Source organism: Rhipicephalus sanguineus, chromosome 6 (assembly GCF_013339695.2).
Source record: "Rhipicephalus sanguineus isolate Rsan-2018 chromosome 6, BIME_Rsan_1.4, whole genome shotgun sequence".
Classification (NCBI taxonomy): domain Eukaryota; kingdom Metazoa; phylum Arthropoda; class Arachnida; order Ixodida; family Ixodidae; genus Rhipicephalus; species Rhipicephalus sanguineus.
In genome coordinates this window covers 45,705,417-45,723,209 of record NC_051181.1, presented here as the reverse complement: position 1 = coordinate 45,723,209, position 17,793 = coordinate 45,705,417, and the positions used below count along the sequence as shown (strand labels likewise).

The following is a 17,793-nucleotide window of genomic DNA, read 5'->3' as shown; positions in this document are numbered from 1 at the left end:
GGACGCAATGCGCTGTACAAACTGAGAGCGAAAAATTTATCCATACTGGCTAGCTACGCCACTGGCCGCGTAAACGACCATCCGAAGTGCCCTCCTGATCCTGACTACTGCAAGTTCGAGAGGACGAGACTTGACAACGACAATCGGATTCTTTTGCAGTTATCCTCTACGAACGTGCTCGCGTGCGGGACTGCGTATCAAGGTATGTGCTCTGTTCATCAATCTCTGGACGACCTCAAGGTCGCCAAGCCTATGGACAATGGTAGTGCAATCAACTACGTCGCTTCGAGGCTCAGCACTGTGGCTTTCTTAGGCACCAGTACCAACAAGAGCGTCCTCTTCGTAGCATCCACTTACGACGATAGGCCTCTGGAGTACCATCCGTACGCAGTGTCCCGCAGGGTACTCGACGAGAGTAACTTAACCTTCGAGGTGGGTTCTTCGTTTGTGAACATAGCCGACAGCAAAAAGAAGCAGAGAAACAAGATTCGTTACGTACACGGCTTCAGCCACAAAGGTTTCGCCTACTTTGTGGCTGTTCAGAAGAAGCCGCGGATTCCCATGCCCCCAGAAACACGACTGGCACGTGTCTGCGAGAGTGATGATTCTTTCCGTACCTACACGGAGATTTTAATAACGTGCGCGCACGATGGGAAGCAGCAGTACATGAACGCTTCCAGCGCCGCCTATGGGCCGTACACGAGTGAATATAGCGGTGATGGCAAAGTGCTCCTCGTGGCTTTTGCACCGAACAACGGAAATCAGGGAAAAAGCAACCGCTCCAAGTTCGCGTTGTGCCTCTTCGACATGGATCGCGTCGAGGAAGAGTTTCGCAAGACAACGGAAAACTGTAACGACGGCAAACAAGAGGCATCCCGACTGTCCCGCCTTTTCAGCAACGGGACCGAGCTTACGTGTCAAGTATACGTAAGTAGACAGAACATATTGTGCACAAGTAATTCTTTCGTGAAAGGTAGCTCCGCCATCCTAGTTGGCAGAAATGAGTGTTCATGCTCATCTTCTTGCGTATTCAAGCTTGTCTGATTATGTACGGAATAGATAGGCCGTGAATTTAGAGAGAAAAGAAATGTTGCTTTTAGACCCCTTAAACAGGCACTCAGACGCTCCATTTACGCACCATGAAATCTTCAATAGTCGCGTTAGGCTGTTTGTGAGCCACTACATTATTTCGAATTTAACTTGCTATATCTGAAAGGAAGCGGCATTGACAATGCACAAGCAACGCTTTACTGGGCTGTAATACGACACAAGAGTGCACACTTTCTTGCTATCCGTGTATTGCACCAACGCCTCCAGGAGGGGTTGATTGCACTCTTACAACCCTAATAACATTAGGCTGAGAACAGCCGGTAGGCACAATTCATATCGAAACTCTCTGTTTGACGAAAAGAAAAACGTGATACCCCCAAACGCAATATCTTTGTGTGTGAGGATACGTGGCACGAAACGACGTGCAACGATGGTTCGTATTGTTTCTGTAGTTACATCTTATCGAAAGAACGAGAGAAAGTGCACACATGCAACTGATTTCATTTTCGGCGTTGTTGTAACGAATATATTCGGATGAAAAAATAACAACTGAAAGAACTCGGTGCGTACAGCGAAATGGAGAACTGCCAACACAATCTCTGTAATAATATTTGTTGGAGTTTAACGTCCCAGAACTACGATATGATTATGAGCAACGCCGTAGTGTAGGGCTCCGGAAATTTCGACCACCTGGGGTTCTTTGACGTGTACCTAAATCTAAGTACACGGGCCTCAAGCATTTTCGCCTCCATCGAAATGCGGCCAACGTGGCCGGGATTTCGATCCCCGGTTAGGGTACTCGACTGCTGACCCGAATGTCGCGGGATCGAATACCAACCGCGACGGCCGCATTTTCGATGGCAGGCGAAAATGCTTCGAGGCCCGTGTGCTTAGATTTAGGTGCATGTCAAAGAACCCCAGGTGGTCGAAATTTCCGAAAGCCTTCACCACGACGTCTCTCATAATCATATCGTGGTTTTGGGAACTTAAACCCCAACAATTATTATTATTAGAGTACCATAACCGCTAGGCCACCGTGGCGCGTCACATTCTCTGTAAAAATTTATACATATGGTTCACTCTGCAAGCTCAATATCGCGTCATCCGCGGCTGCTGTGTTGAATTCCTCTTTCCAGAAACCTGGTAGCGACAATTTGTGCTCACCGGGTGTCAACAACTATATTGAAAGCGTTACTCCGCTGCTGGCCACATCAATCGTCTCGCTCGAAAGCGAAATAACATCGTTGACAGTGACGCAGCAGAATAGGAACTACTGTTGCGTGGGTTGGCGATCGAAAAGGAAATCTGCACAAGGTAAGTATGTGCCAGACTTGAAAGCGAGGAGTTACAATCATTCGAATACTGATCGCCTGACGTGCTTATACTTCGTTGTAGCACGATCGTTTTACTGTATTATAAGAGTCAACGTAAGTTTTGAATGCTCTTTCTAGTAGCCAATTGCGACTTCCATCGCTAAACAAACCAGTGGTAAACATATGTTTTACAATTTATTATGCAATATTTTAGATATACAATGTTCTTCAGAAATTGCTCTATTATTAAACTGTGTGCCTTTTGGACCGCCTACCGCTTCCTCTCTTTGAGTGCATATGTGTGACCGTAGAATAGGATAAGTTCATCTGCACAAAAGCGTCAGTAAGGTAGAGAAGTGGGCTAGTTGGAAAGAATGCATGTTTGTAAAAATCAGCGTGAACAGCACTGAGTATAAGACAAGTAGTACACAGTACGAGCGCTGTCTAGCAACTGAAGTTTATTGGAACAAAACAAAACACAAAAAAACGAACGCAACGAAACCAGCACCACGCGTGCGCATAAATGTTAGGGGACATCAAAGAAATGGTTAAGCGTGCGCACCCTGTTTGTTTGTTAGACTGTCTGCTAGATTGTGAGGTACGCACGCTTAACCATTTCTCTGATGTCACCTAAAATTTATGCGCACGCGTGGTGTTGGTTTCGTTGCGTTCGTTTTTTTTAATGTTTTGTTTTGTTCCAATAAACTTCAGTTAGACAGCGCTCGTACTGTGTACTTCTAGTCTTGTGCTCCGTCCTATTCGAGCTGATTTTTACAAACATACGAAAGGTTCATGCAAAATCGTGTCAAGGCAAAGTCTAACGCTAAGTTTTCTAGTTGGCCCACACCAATTCTGGCCCATGCCTTAAGTTTGCAGTTCAGTTGGCCTACCTCAAAATTGTGGATCACACACTAATTTTCTAGTTCGATCACTGCCTAATGCTGGCGCTACCACAAATTTACCGGTCAGTCCGCATATAAATCATTAGATTTGGCGGAGCCCCAAATTTTAGCCTTCCCGCAAGCCCGGAATTTTGATCCACCCCCAAAGTGTGGCCACATGTTTGTTTTCTAGTTAGCCTACCCACAAACATTCTAGTTAGCCTACCCGTTCGCCTACATATTTAGTTCACCCTAAATTTTTTATTTCGCACACCTCCATCCTTCCAGTTGGCCCTCACCCAGATGTTGGCCCAACCGGAAATATGATTCGCGTGCCCAGCCCGAAGTTCTGGCCAACCCAGAAGTTCTCCGAGACTTCGGTCCTGCTTCAAATTTCGTCCACCTGCATGCTTTCAGTTGAGCCCCCCAACAGCAAAATTTTGGACAACCGGCAAATTTTCATTTGGCGCAGCCTCGAATGTTGGCCCACACAGGACTCTTACAGTTGGCCCAGTCCAAGTTTGCGTCCAACCAGAAGTTTTCCAGTTGACTCACCCCGAAACATCCCCCACATTCAACGTTTTCGGTTGTCCCAAGCCCTTATATTTCTTGCTGTTCGCCCCCCCCACAAACCTTCGAATTAGGGCGGCCATGACGTATGACGCTCCCAAAAATTTACAATTCACCTATAGCGTGCATCCGTCGCTCCATTCCTTCACTTTCTACCTTGCGAGTCCAACGCCGATTGCTTTTACTATAGCGGACCTGCATTATTTTAGCACTTTCCAGGAAAACTCCCACCGCTTTGTGGTGGAATGGTTCTCCCGCTTTCGTTGTGACTGTATTTCCGCTGCCGTCGACCTCCCTTTGTAGCGATGCATGGACCGCAACATTTAAGTGCCCTTCTCGCCGTACTGGAGCACTGGCGTAAGCAGGGCGGGGTAGAGGGGTTCAGATCCCGCCCAACCCCCTATGATTTTACGATTTTGCATGTGTATATACATGTACACACATACAAATATACGCACGAAAATACATAAAGGGCGATTGAACCCTTCCCAAAAATATCTCTGGCTACTCCACTGACGGCGAGGCCTGCTTCTACTTCTAAGAAACCGTATTCTACTCTCTGTTCTCCAATTGTATACGTGCTTCTTTCTCACTTCAGCTTAATCAAGTCCTCAACAGGTCCATTTACCAATCAGATCCCATCCCTTAAATTCGCCAATCCTCGGCTTTTCACCGTTTGTCTACCCCTGAATTTTGGGTTTGTCCACTCACATATCTCTACCACTCTCCAATTTCGGTCAACCACTACGTTTTCCTTTTGCTACACCTCCAAAGTGCCATTGGCCCGCTCCCATATTTGGCCCGCCCCAAGTTTTCTGTTTGGTCCACCCACAAATTTTGAACTGTATCACCGCAAAATTTTTTCTAATTCCAGTGGGCGAACACTCCTTCAATTACGCGAAAATATTCAATTGAGAACATTCCCGAACACCGACAGAGTCCGTCTGCTCACAGGCTCAGAACCCCGAGGGTTTGAGTCCTGACACATTGGGCAAGTCATACGTTCGAGTCGTTGTTCATTATTTACCATTAAGCCTTCGCGCACATTTCGTATGGAGCCTTATATATATTCCTGTGGAAAACGCGTTGCTTTATGTTATCAACACAACTTTGCCGGTGTACTTATCAAATAATGCATAGGCATTGAAAGACCCATACTATGTATGGACGAACCACGAGTATGCGCCACAGCGAGTTAAAAAAGGCCGAGGACAAGTAATCCTGTGAGGATTACTTGCACGTGCTGCGACGACCGCATCGAACCTATTCGCCGCGAGATCTGGCTACAGGTGGCAGCACAGTCGTCGCGTTAGTGTGGATAGGCGGTCAGCGGCACGCATCCAAATGTACACAGCAGCGCTTCGCTGTAAGTGGTATGAGCCGATTGTCGGCGAACATGTTGACTGCAGCCTAATAGTGATATATACACCTTCCATTGCCACATTAATGCACGAAGCCGGCAACGTTCCTATTACTTAGTGTATAAGCTTGGGCGTGTTGGTGAAGCATTGGATAGAACACAGCGCAATTAAAGACAGGGACAACGCAGGACGACACGGAACGATAGCGCTGTGTGCACGTCGCCCTCCCTTCCTTCCAACGTGCGTATTGCGTGTGAGAGAAGCGCAACCTACCGATGAATGCGGTGGTGGCCTTCGGTGACAGTCGTATTTTTCACTGTCCTCGATGTTTTTTTCTTCTTTTATTTGTACGTGTTTAGCTTGTGCTCTGCGTATACTACAATAGCAATGGTGTAGCGCGACTGAGCCAATTAGGTACTTACTTCTTGCTCTAGTGGCTACAAAAAGCCAGTATTTTTGCGTAATTTGCTGAAGTAGGACTTTGTGCACTCTGCTTTCCTTCTTGCATTAATACGTGTACCACTATAGAAGTGCATGGCTAGAGGCCTAGCGGCTTTGGAGACGCTAGTTCATGCTTTGCGGTAACACAAGGATTACGAAATCGCCAACATTTCATGAGATAGTGTCGCTAAAATTCTGCATTCACACTTCGACATTTAGTATTTCTTTTGTTTAGACGATGCCAAGTGCCTTATGTGGTGTGCTTAAACTACAAAGTGGCACGCGCATTGAAATAATTTTGGCGAATAGATGGTGCGATGATTACGTATAGCGTCATAAGAACACGTGCGTGCACTCATTTATTAGAGTACACACAAGCCTTGGAAGCCAACGTGCTTGTGCATATCGTGTAGGCATACGTAAAGCATTTGAGACTTTGCTAACACAACGAAATAAGCTGCCCTCTGAGGACGTGCATGACGTTCGCACACATGCGAGCACGGTGTCGCTAGCAGACGACGCAAGGAGCGATCCACACTACGGGGTTTCGTCCGCTCGCCGCTAGGTGTCGATTGTGTTCGATCTCGAAGCCTATATTGCGAATTTTTGAACCCCCGATAATACCATAGAACCGACACTACACCTTCTATGGACTTTGACATTTGTTTGAGTCTTGCTGGCATATTTGAGCACGCAAGCCGTTTAGTGTTTAGTGCCATTCACAGTTTGGACGTATCTGTAACGGCATTTGTGCAACAGAAAGCTCTGCCTTTGGTTGGTGAGTGCACTGGAAGGATGGCGAAAGATGTGTGGCTTTAGATATCACCATTTTTTACTGATAATAGAAGGATGACTTGTTGGGCGAGACAGAAGATAGACGAAGGCGATAACACGAGCGCTCACCCAGAGCTGGATTTTTACTGAATGGCGAAACACTAGGCTTCTATGCAATCCCAGTGAGCGCTTGGATTGTCTCCTTCGTCTCTCTTGCGTCCGTTTTTTTTTAGCGCCCTTTCTTGACATTTGCTGGTATAGTTCTTCATTTACTCTTGCAAAATAAGAGAGGACGCTAAATAACCTGCCAATTTCTTGCAGTACGTTATTTTAGATCAGTCGCTGAAGTCGAAGCCCCTTTGGACGTTCCGAATAGCACCTGACCCCATTGAGAAGGCCACAGCTGTGGACCGCGATGGTTCACACGGATATTTCCTGGCAGGAAACAGTGTAAGCATTTTCCGGCTTATATTATTTCCCAACGTTTTTAGTGCACGAAATACACGATGCTGCGTCACGTATGCCGCAATGCAGAACAGAAAAAAGCTGTACTACACTTGTCCTAAATCGTCATCTTAGAACCAAACGCTCGTTAATAAAACGTGTTGTAATAATTAGAGGCCGGATTTTTAGCACTAAAAAAGCGCGTTTTAGGCGCCAAAAATAGGCAGGCAAAACAACGTTTCAGGCCTCCAAAATCGTAAATATAGGCACAATAAATTTTTACATAAATTAAAATAATTTCAAACAAAGATGTGCCCGACCTGTATCTACGACAGGAAAGTCAGAAATGTTGTTGTTCATGATGGCACAGAGGCGCCAACGGTTCAACATAGCCATGCAATTCTCCCTTGTCCCGCATGGTTCGCAGAACACGGTCTCTCCTTTTATTGTCTGGCACGGTGAGTCAAGTGCCCACCGCCGAATCAACACACTCCTGCGTCTCTTTCTTTTCGGCGCGGCTAAGAAGGGCAGCACAGGAGCAGATACCCAGGCCGCTAAAAGACCAGAAGGGAGGGATGCTTCGTATTGCCACGTGCTTTTCTTATTATCACTTTTTCTGTATTCGGTTTTCGCCCGCAAAGACTGTCAGCAACGCTCAGCGCAAACCGCGCCTCATTGTTCGAGAAGCTTCGCGATTGTTGTAGATCGTTTTGTTAAGATTTCGCGCAAGGCGCGAAAACTCGAGCTTATTCTATAGAGTTTGCGCGACAACCAGCGATAACGCTGGAATATTCGACGGCACGTGTACAAATGCCGACGCGCTTCACCGCTATTCTGTTGATCGACGGTCGACGCTCTGTTCGCCGCTATCAGTGCCTACTGTGTGTATTGCCTTAAAGTAACTTTCCGTTTCTCGGCCACAAGTTCGGCCAAATAAAGAGTTTCATCTTGGACACCTCGCACCTCGCCTGCGGTCTTCGTCGACGTCACGACCCACGTGACAGTGTTGGCCGGGGCTAATCGCGTAGAGTCAATTTCTCCCCTGTTGGTGAACACCCCGAACGGCCCCTCGCCAGGTTTGAGCATTTCGAGCTGACAAGTGTAATGGATGCACTCGGCGCTCACGATCACGTCTGCCAAGGTTTGCGACGCTACGCGCTGCGGAAAGACGTGAAATTTCAAAGTGAACGCCGTTGCCTTTCTTCTCGTAGGCGCGCGCCTCCAGATGGAGGGGCTGACGTACAACAATGAGTGGTCCTACGTAGGTATTTGGGCACTGACGTCGCTCACCTACGTAGACATTGATGCTCTGACGTCGCTAACAATTCGCAATGCCCATAGACTGTCGCGCCACCGAGCGGAATTCAGGAGCGTCCTCTCGAGGAGGGTTAGTAGACGACAAAATGGCGGCACTATGCAGTCGCTCCCTTGTTCGGCTGTGCTAGCCTCAGTGTTAACGCGTTGGCAAGAAAGGAACACTACGACTTTGCATGTTCCCTGCATCAGTGAACAAACCGGGCCCTCCGTGACACGAGAAATCTGATTCGTTCTTGCGAGACGCGAAGTTTTCGTGAAAATACGTGGCAACTCGCGCTTTCAATGCTAGCCCACAGTGTACACATACTATCAGCTTCGCGAGGCTTTCTGTAGCCACGTAGGTAAGTTAAATGTTATCGTCTGACATATTCAGTTGAAGCTCACCCTGTTTTACTTGCATATATAATTGGTCAGTGTTTCTTGTAGTGCATGAGTCCCATAACACTGCACGCGGGAGGGAGGTTGCGCGGGCTCGCGATGTGCTCATGTATAACTGAGCGATCTCAAGTTGGCGATACATTAAAATAGGGCCTCTATCCTTTGTCAGCAAAGCGCTGTTACGAATCGTGCGAGCGACGTCTCAATCATTCGAGGACGCGTTTGCTCGACGCCTTTCGTGGAGCGAACGCTTTCCACGCCGTCCTTCGCCAGTGTGTTGGGTATAATTATTCTAGTACACTATAGTGTTGGGTTTCATAGCCACCGCTGCGCCGCTTGTTTTTGTACGTTTGTTGATAGGTGGCAGCACACTGCAAGCGATTTGCTTGTTGACCGGTCTGAGAGCAAGATTGGGAAGATGTTCTCCGTGCCCAGACGTCTAATTGTAAACGTGGTGACGCGAAGTGGTCGGAGTCGTTCGGCGGAGGAAATTCTTCAGATTGCTTTCAGCAGTGATTTTGAAAGAAACCATCTTGACGACGAGGATTTTTCACTTAACGTAGAAGACTGTGAAAGCACCGAGAGTGACAGCGACGATGAACCACCAGCCGCTAACTCACGAGGAGCGAGTTGCACTTCACGTCCCCTCGTGCGTTAATGTTCTTTCACGCTCGTAAGCCACTTTGATTGTATTTATTGTATAATATCCTTGAGCGAGATCAAAATAAAAGCATAGTTCCTCTTGTGCATTGGATGTATCACAATTATTGTGGATATTATGGAGCGCCGCATGCCGCCAACACGCTCGAGCTCGACCAACGAAGCGAAATGGTTAGAGCGATGGAACGTGCAGTAGTGATGCAGAACTATCGGTAAATTGACTGTCGATAGTATCGATAGTTTCTTTGAAACTATCGATAGTGTAAACAAACTATCGATAGCGCTACTATTGACAAACCAGCGATAGTGCAATCGGTAGTACCATCGTTAATATTAATTTAGCGATATTAGTATATTACTGCCATGCGTTTTTATTGCTTTCTTTTGACGTATTCGGGTTTTGCCCACAAAGACTGTTAGCAACGTTTGACACAGACCGCGTCGTAATGTGTGAGAAGCTTCACAATTGTTTGAGGTCATTCTGTTAAGGTTACGCGCCGGACGCGAATAGTCAAGCTTATTCGAGAGCTTACGCGAGCACCAGCGATAACGCTGGAAGGTTTGATGACTGATGTATAAAGGACGACGCGTCCCACCGATGATCAGATTACTCAACGGCTGACGACTGCTCCCGCCGCTATCAGTGCGCAGCATGTATCGCTTGCATTTTGAGTTTTGATGTTCTGGACACAAGTTCGCCCAAATAAAGAGCTCCGTATTTCCCAGTCTTGCTGCAGCATTCTTCACCGTCACAACCACGTGACAATACTATCGATAGTGGTGTGAATAATGATGCGGTTGCTCGCCGGCCATATTGCCAAAATATTTGTGATAGCCTACTACCAGCTTCGCTTAATTTATGAGCAATTTTTGGCAGAGAAATGAACTATTTCCGCAGTAAAATGGCGGAGTATGTCAATCAATAAATTCGTATCCAAAAGCAACCAGTTGCACTTCACAATTAACTTCTTGATTTTTTTTATTTTGAAATAAAAAAATGAAATATCACTTTGAAGCCGCGCAGTCCTACCACATGTAAAATCTTCCTTTCCGCTACAGCTGAAGTTTGACTTTATGATCATTTGTCAGCAAAGCACTCTGGTGAAGAATACAATCGTATCAACTTTTTTGCCCTTCAGCCTGCTCCTCCGGCTGCACTATACACCACGCGCGCGGAAAACCAAGTTTATTCTGCAGGGAGTCCGCGCTGTTGATTTTATACTATCGATAGTACCATCAATTTTTTTACTATCGAGAGCGCTATCGATAATATTTTTCACTATCGATAGTTCGATAGTGACTCAGCTATCGATAGTATCGATAGTACCATCGATAGTTCTGCATCACTAACGTGCAGTCACGGTCACAATCCACGCCTCTCGGCGAACTTCTTCGACGTTGCGAAAAACATACGTGTTTATTCTTTTCGATTCATGTTTCGATCGTGCTGATCGAACCTGCAACATGCGAGTGAAGTACACACGGCTAGAGTCTCAGCATGGCTGTGACACAAGCGCTACTGAATGGCATGTTAAATGCTTGTGTTCCGTTGAAGACGTAACTCCGCGTTTTCGACTGCGCAAGTAATGACGACGGGGTATTATCACAGAACACTTGTATGTTTGCAAGCCATCATCACGCGCAGCAGCGATGGCGCTACTCGCTGGCGGTCTACTACTGCGGCAAATCCGTCAGGCAGGCTCGGTACGTACTACCTCGGAGTGCCGTTCAGCTCATACGTCAATTCTAGTTCATATAGGTTTATGTAGCACGCACAGGATTTCGCAAAGCATCGTTATGCACGGTAACGGAGCTGAAACATAACCTTTCACTTCGCAGCAAATAATTAGGTGGCGTGTACTTAGCACTTTCCATGGTTTGGGAAAGTATTTTAGTCTCATATCCATTTCAGCGCAGCTCATGACTTCATCCGGTGAAAGTGGCACGGTCCGTACGTCCGCACGTCCTATCTGTTCCTATGCTAACAAACGGGTTGACCCTCCTCCTGGCGCCATCTTGAAAAGCACGGCGCGCCACCTATAGTTCGTGGGCATTGCGAATAGGACATGACGCTGCGAGAAGTATTCGACACATGTGCAATTTGTTTAATCTGTTGCTTTAGTGAATGAACGAAAGCTGAGAGAAATAATAAACCACAGAAACGGAATTTAACAGCGAAGCTGTTCAGACTAGCCGTAATGTGTACGGTCTACCAGAAAACGGATATGTGCCTATCACAAAACTATCACCTTCATAAACGAGTATGTGCCACAGAAATTGAAGTAAATCCCACCACTGGTCAACTAAAGACGAAGAAGGCAACATTTAGCCCAACAAATGGCCGAGAAGCGATGGCGGCGAGCTGAAGACCCCGAGTACGTACAGCGAGAGAATACTAGGAAACGGGAAAGGGTGCGAGAAGACCCCGAAGCGATGGAAGGCCTACGTCAACGACGTCGTGCCCGTAGATCTGAGAGTTGCAAAGGCTTAGTTTCAGCGCGAGGTTCTGTCTTGGGAGTTTGGACATCCGTGTCGTGTCTGTGACAGTCTGGTTTAACTCGAACCTCTGTACGCCGAGGATGAACGTAGAAACAACCCAGCATCACTTAGCTAAACCTTGCAATGACCTAGAAACAACCTAGAAACAACCAGATTATTCTTCAGAATGGTTCAGTTTCGCTGTTTCGAGCTTTGCTCGGCTTAGTGCGAGATTCGCCAATTTTTTCTCTTTCTTTTTTACTTCTAATCGCAGCGAGATGCCAGACTTATCTGCCGCAATTCCGCATGCAATCGTGTTCTCGCCATTCCCGCGTCGTGCCCATGTCACCCCCGGCAAAGCTTGCTGCCTTCTTTGGTGCCTTTTTGGTGCATCGTCCCTTACAGTAGTTCTAGCTGTGTGACGCGGTCTAACGATACATGATCCGAGCCAGCCTTTCCAAACGTGCGCGCGCTGAGGAGTCTATCCCACAGAAACGAACGCCGAAACGACACACCGATCGCGTTCACGAGCTGGGCCTGGCACGTCATGCGCACGTCATCTTGCGTGTGCATGACGTGTTGATGCGTCTGCGTCATGTGATCCTGCGTCTGCGATACTGAAGAGGGCAGGGAAGGGACTTGGCTTCCGAAGGATACACGGGGCTAGTGGCAAGGGTTTCAAGATCGCCTTATGGCATCACGGTTTCTCGGCTCATAATGAACCAATTTGAAACATTCTTGTGGTAAAACGCTCGCCATTGGGCACGCAACAACACCCAGTGTCTAACTACAATTTCTTATGTGAGCTCGGAGCGACTTTTCCAGAAGTAAATTACAAAGAAAACAAAAGCCGCGTGCACATCACATTGTTTATTTATATTGATCTAAACCCTCCTTTCCCCTGATGGCATTCCATGGTTTCGCATTCGTTCTCCACCTTCCCGCGGCTGCACAGAGGGACCTCCTGTTCCCTGCCCACCACCACACGTCGGTATTCAAGGCTCTTCTTGACTTTCTTGGGCACACTGGACTGGACAACCGGCTGTACAAGCCACCGGTCGCGCCCTCGGCAATGGACGCCACTTTCCACTTCTTTCTGATTCCCATTTATTTCCCTCTCCCCATTCCCCTGCAGACGCTGAGACGGGCTTCCATTCAGGTTCACTGCTGCTAGCGGTTGTTTTTCCCGAAGTTGATTGAACTAGAGGGCTAGGTTGAACTCTATATAGTTTTAAAAGGCCAATATTTCCCGGTAACATGAATAACGGTTTCAAATTGCACTTTAAAGCGAAATTTGAGGTTAAATAGTGCTCATATAGGCGCCGTTTTGAAAATAGGGATTTATAGGCACTTATAGGCTTTTAGGCACGAACCCCAAAAATAGGCATTTATAGGCACTATAAAAACACTATAAAAGCCCTCCTTAGCTTCTAATTCATGCTCATATATCAAAGTGCTACGATAGGAACGCAAGGAACAAAATAGGCATTTGCCTAAAATCCGGTCTCTAGTAATAGCCATCAGCCTGTCAAAGAAGTGCTGAGAATGTTGTTTAAATAAAAGCGTTGAAAACTGCGCATGGTTGAAAAAATAGCAGCTCAACAGATCAAAACAGATAAAAAATAACAGATTAAAGTAACCTGTAAGCCAATGGTGACACACTTTGAAAAGGAAGGCTCGGCTATGGCCTACAACGATTCACATATTCGGTATACCATAGCAAAAGAAAGAAGTGATATTATCATACCTAAAAGCTGAATGAATTGAAAGTTCGCTACAGATTTGCTATGAAAGCTGTGATTTACGATGGTGTATACAGTAAAATGTTAGTAGTAGTACTTTGGTGTTATATAAATGTGAATGATTAACATTTATGCAACTCAATGCGTGACATAAAAGTTTCATGCATTGATAATGCGTGTTCAGCATACGAACGAGTCAGGCGTACCCTTATCAACGAAACAAAACGTTGGAGCCATTCCACCCTGGGAAAGTAAATGACCAGCGGAGCTGACGGGTGTGCGCCCGTCTTTGCTGTCGTAAGCATTCTTCATAAGCGTGCTGCTCGGGTGCTCTGATAATGCCAACGCAGCGCCTAGAATTGACTAACGCGGCGAAACACGCATGAAAGGCGCACCGCTTCACTGGATAACACTGCTTCAAGAAGCCGAACAGGAAAAGAGGGCCAAAGAAACCAACGAGGACGTTGCCCAGCTACCAACTCCTGGTATTATTACAGCCACGTCTTGTTGTTAGTACAGCGACTTCCTTGTGTGTCCCCTCTTTATCCCTCGTTTGCAGTTCCGCTGCTCGAACCAGTGTTAGCTATGATCCAACAAGCTCCGTTTAACACCGTTTTGGCCAGGGCTTAAAGGGGGACCAAGAGGGAGCCCAGCCCTCCCCCCCCCCCCCCCCCCCCCCCCCCGGCAGGTTAATTGTAGCACTGCGGCGCCCATTGGACAATCACTGCTGTTGATTCTTTTTTGGCAGTAGTGCTTTGCGCAGTGGAATTATAGCTCACCCATTTTTCGGATAATGATTTAATTGCAATTATTCGGTGGATGGGGTGTCAGCAAAAAAAAAAAAGGAAAAGAAATAGGTGTCATCGTACTGATGAATGCAATCCCCGAGACGCTGCACGCCATGGGTCACCACCATGTTCGACTAAGCTTCTTGATATACCACACTGTTTCACGACGCCCTTGTGCGTGAGCCTACCTGCTCTTGAATCAGTGAAGGTTAACCTTGGTCAATTTAGGTTAACAGTGAATCTTTATTCGTTTAGTTGTGTATTACGAGTCTGTTGCAATCCAATGACGCATGTATTTTGCCTACTTTTTTAGGCAAATAGGCGTGGAAATAAAATATAGCATTGTCCTGCCTGGGTTTCTCAGTGCAGTGAGTGAAGTAATGTTCTGTGTTGCAGCTAGACTTACACTTGCTTTCAGTTCGCATATCTTTATCCCTTTAGATCCCAAGTTAGTTTTGAAAAATTATTTCCAAAATGCCCATCTTTTGTGCTTGAGTGGATCGGTACATTGAGCAAATACCCGAAATGCACTCTGAATGGTATATTTACTTGTGTGAGATTCATAAGCATTTGTTGAATTCTAGAGACAGTTGGATTCACTACACTGTGAGCGTTCACCCAGAATAACACGTCACACACACACACACACACACACACACACACACACATATATATATATATATATATATATATATATATATATATATATATATATATATATATATATATATATATATATATATATATATATATATATATATATATATATATACACCGAATGTTTCAAGAAATGCGTCCACAATTCTCAAAAATAAGGGAAATGCGCTCTTTGTTTCATGCCGTCACAGTTACTTCTTCCGTAGCCGCAAGCATCTCAAGATGGTTAAAGACACCATTTGGGACAGTATATAAGAAAGTTAAATTAATTGACTTTTCAATTAGCGGAGTTAGGCGGTTATGTCAAATAGGGGAGAATTGAAGTTCTTCATGCGAAGAAACCATGACAGCTTTGAGCTATAGAAGAAGCGACCTCTAGTAATAATTGTGGCGTAGTAAAATTCAACCGAATTCAACGGCTACTCTAAAACGGACGCACCGATCAGCGCAACAAGCAGACGACCGGAATGACGTCATTGTTCAAGACAACGATGCCAGCGGTGTAACTGTTCCGCGTTCGTTAACACATGTGCGTCATGCGTGCTATAATTGCAGGCGCAGCCCTCACACCCACACAACGAAGTCGGTGCATGGTTGGTATAACGACGCTCACTCATTCTGGACGTCACATAAGAATGTGGCAGTTGCGCTCTTTCGCGTTTCGGTTTCCGTTTCACCGCTGAATTCTGGTGAATTTCATTACTTCGCAGCTATTACTAGAGGCCGCTTTTTCGAAATCTCAAGGCTGCAACGGGTTCTTAACATGAAGGACTTTAATTCTCCTATTTGACAAAACAGCCTAACTTCGCTAATTAAAAACTTAATTAATTTAACTTTTGATGTCTTTAGCCATCTTAAGATGCCTGCGGCTACTCAAGAATTTACTGTGAAGGCAGCGAACAAATGTCGCATTTCCCTGATGTTTGAGAACTTTGGGCACATTTCTTGAAACACCCGGTTAATAGGTCGCCGCCTTATGAGTGCCCTACCCCGATGAAGGGAGACTTTAAAGGGGTACTGACACAAAATTTCGCGGCCGAGATACCCTGCTGGATCGATTCCCGTGTACGTACGTGTACCATGTGCAAAATACCGACAGCGAATAAAGCTTGGAAGGTATTTTATATGAATTTTGAAGTTCGCGAGTGCGATCCAGCATTATAGGCCGCACCTAGTGCATTGACACCCTCGGAGGTGACCCGAGGTGACCCCCCTACTTCCCCTACGTAACCGTTGCAGCCGGTACAAGTTACGATGACGTCGTAGCCGCCATTTCTGTTTTGACGCGCTTCCCGACGAATCGCTCCTCGCCAGCGGGTCAAACCTGAAGTTATTCACCACGCCAAAAATTCCTTCGATCCCCGCCGCAAGAAAATGTTCGCCCTCAGATGACGATGAGCCCGACGACGACAGACCGCGCGGAAATGCATCACTGTTCTGTGTGCTCACGTGACCGAGCGTTTCACTCGCTAGGTGGTGATAGTTGCACCCGGCGGCTTGTCGTTTTTGGAGCTCTGTCAAACCGAAACTGAGGCTGTGTCGGTAATGAGGAGCTTGTAATTAATTATCTGTCGCGCGCTGCAGCAAGCGATGTGCCGTGTTATGGCTAACAGGCCCCCAGCAACACATTGCAACAAAATAACGCGGGGCGAAAATTTTTGTGTCAGGACTCCTTTAAGCCCTGGTTTTGGCGCTTCACTTGAGTTTTCTTCACAGCCTCCGGGAACGGAGCACCGGTTGCGCTGGTTCCGGGACCGGCCCACCTTTGACCGTTTGACAACGTCATTCTGACGTCATGTGGTGACGTCATGATGTCACAATGATGTCCTGAAATTTGGCTATGTGTGACGTCATGAAGACGTCACACAGCACGTCACGTGGTTTTTTCCCCGTGCTCGCTGACGGTCGCCCCAAATCGAGCCCCTCTTTCATCTCCAGTGTGAAAATTCTGCAAGCTCTGCCTGCTTTCTTCAGCGTGCCTGCACACGTTGAAAAGTCGTGAACAGGGCACAATAACGTACTGCGGGATGGGGATCGCTGTGAGACAGTTTTCTGGGATGAAATAGTAAGTGTTGTTGTGTGCCTCCCTTGTGCAGGTTATAAGATTTCCAATAGGCTCGTGCATCGTCTACGAGGACTGTTCGGATTGCTTGCAGAAAAGCGATGACCCGCTACAGTGCGGCTGGTGCGAGGACAGATGCGCTCACTCGTGCGAGTGTCCCAAGGGCAAAAAGTTTGTCTCGAATCGCTGTCCCATCATAGTAAGCGAGGTACGTATGGAAACGTTCATCATATGGTATACACTTAGTAAGGCAATGTTGGTGCAAATGTTTCAGTGCTTATTTATCTGCTAAGTCTCGTGTGTGAAATTACGATTCCTTGTCGTGGTATAAGCCCATGTGAAAGAAATCGTTTTATGGGTGACCTGTAACAATAGAGAACACAGTCGAAAGAATATGCTCGCTTCTAGTGTCTTGATCGAGTCGTTACTCTTGTTGTACGATACGTTTCGCATAAATATTCATATAGAATGAGGAAAATGCGATTGCTTAACTGGTCTAAGTAATCTACAAGCCCTACAGTCTTCTAGTGTTTAGCATGATCCCTAAGGGGTGCGAGCAGTCGCGCCTCTGTTGAGGTGCCTTTTCGATGCAATGATGTCAATATAATAATAGTTGATTGCACCCTCCTAAGGCATCACTAAACGACAACACCATTTTTCCTAAGACAAAAAGATATTGTTTTAGACGTTTTATAAGAACTTATTTGGCATGTGAAAGGTACAATGGCTTGTGGAAAAGTTCTTCGCGAAGTTCATATTTCCAATCAAATATCAGTGATCGCTCGACGCCGCAAAAGCTTTCAACGTGTTATGGCACATCTATCTGTGAAGACACCGTTCTTATATTTCACTACCTCATGTATTTGATCATTAAAGT

The 17,793-nt window shown here is 46.3% G+C and overlaps 1 protein-coding gene across 1 annotated transcript in view; it reads left to right on the top strand.

Moving 5' to 3' along the window:
• The first annotated feature begins 204 nt into the window (after positions 1 to 204).
• Positions 205 to 17,793, top strand: part of LOC119397247 (hepatocyte growth factor receptor-like) — a 101,114-nt gene continuing 83,525 nt past the window's right edge. Inside the window, exons 1-4 of the mRNA XM_049416503.1 lie at positions 205 to 914; positions 2,313 to 2,364; positions 6,712 to 6,840; positions 16,951 to 17,124. Of these exons, the coding sequence (XP_049272460.1) occupies positions 205 to 914; positions 2,313 to 2,364; positions 6,712 to 6,840; positions 16,951 to 17,124 (1,065 nt within the window). The remainder of the gene's footprint in view (positions 915 to 2,312; positions 2,365 to 6,711; positions 6,841 to 16,950; positions 17,125 to 17,793) is intronic.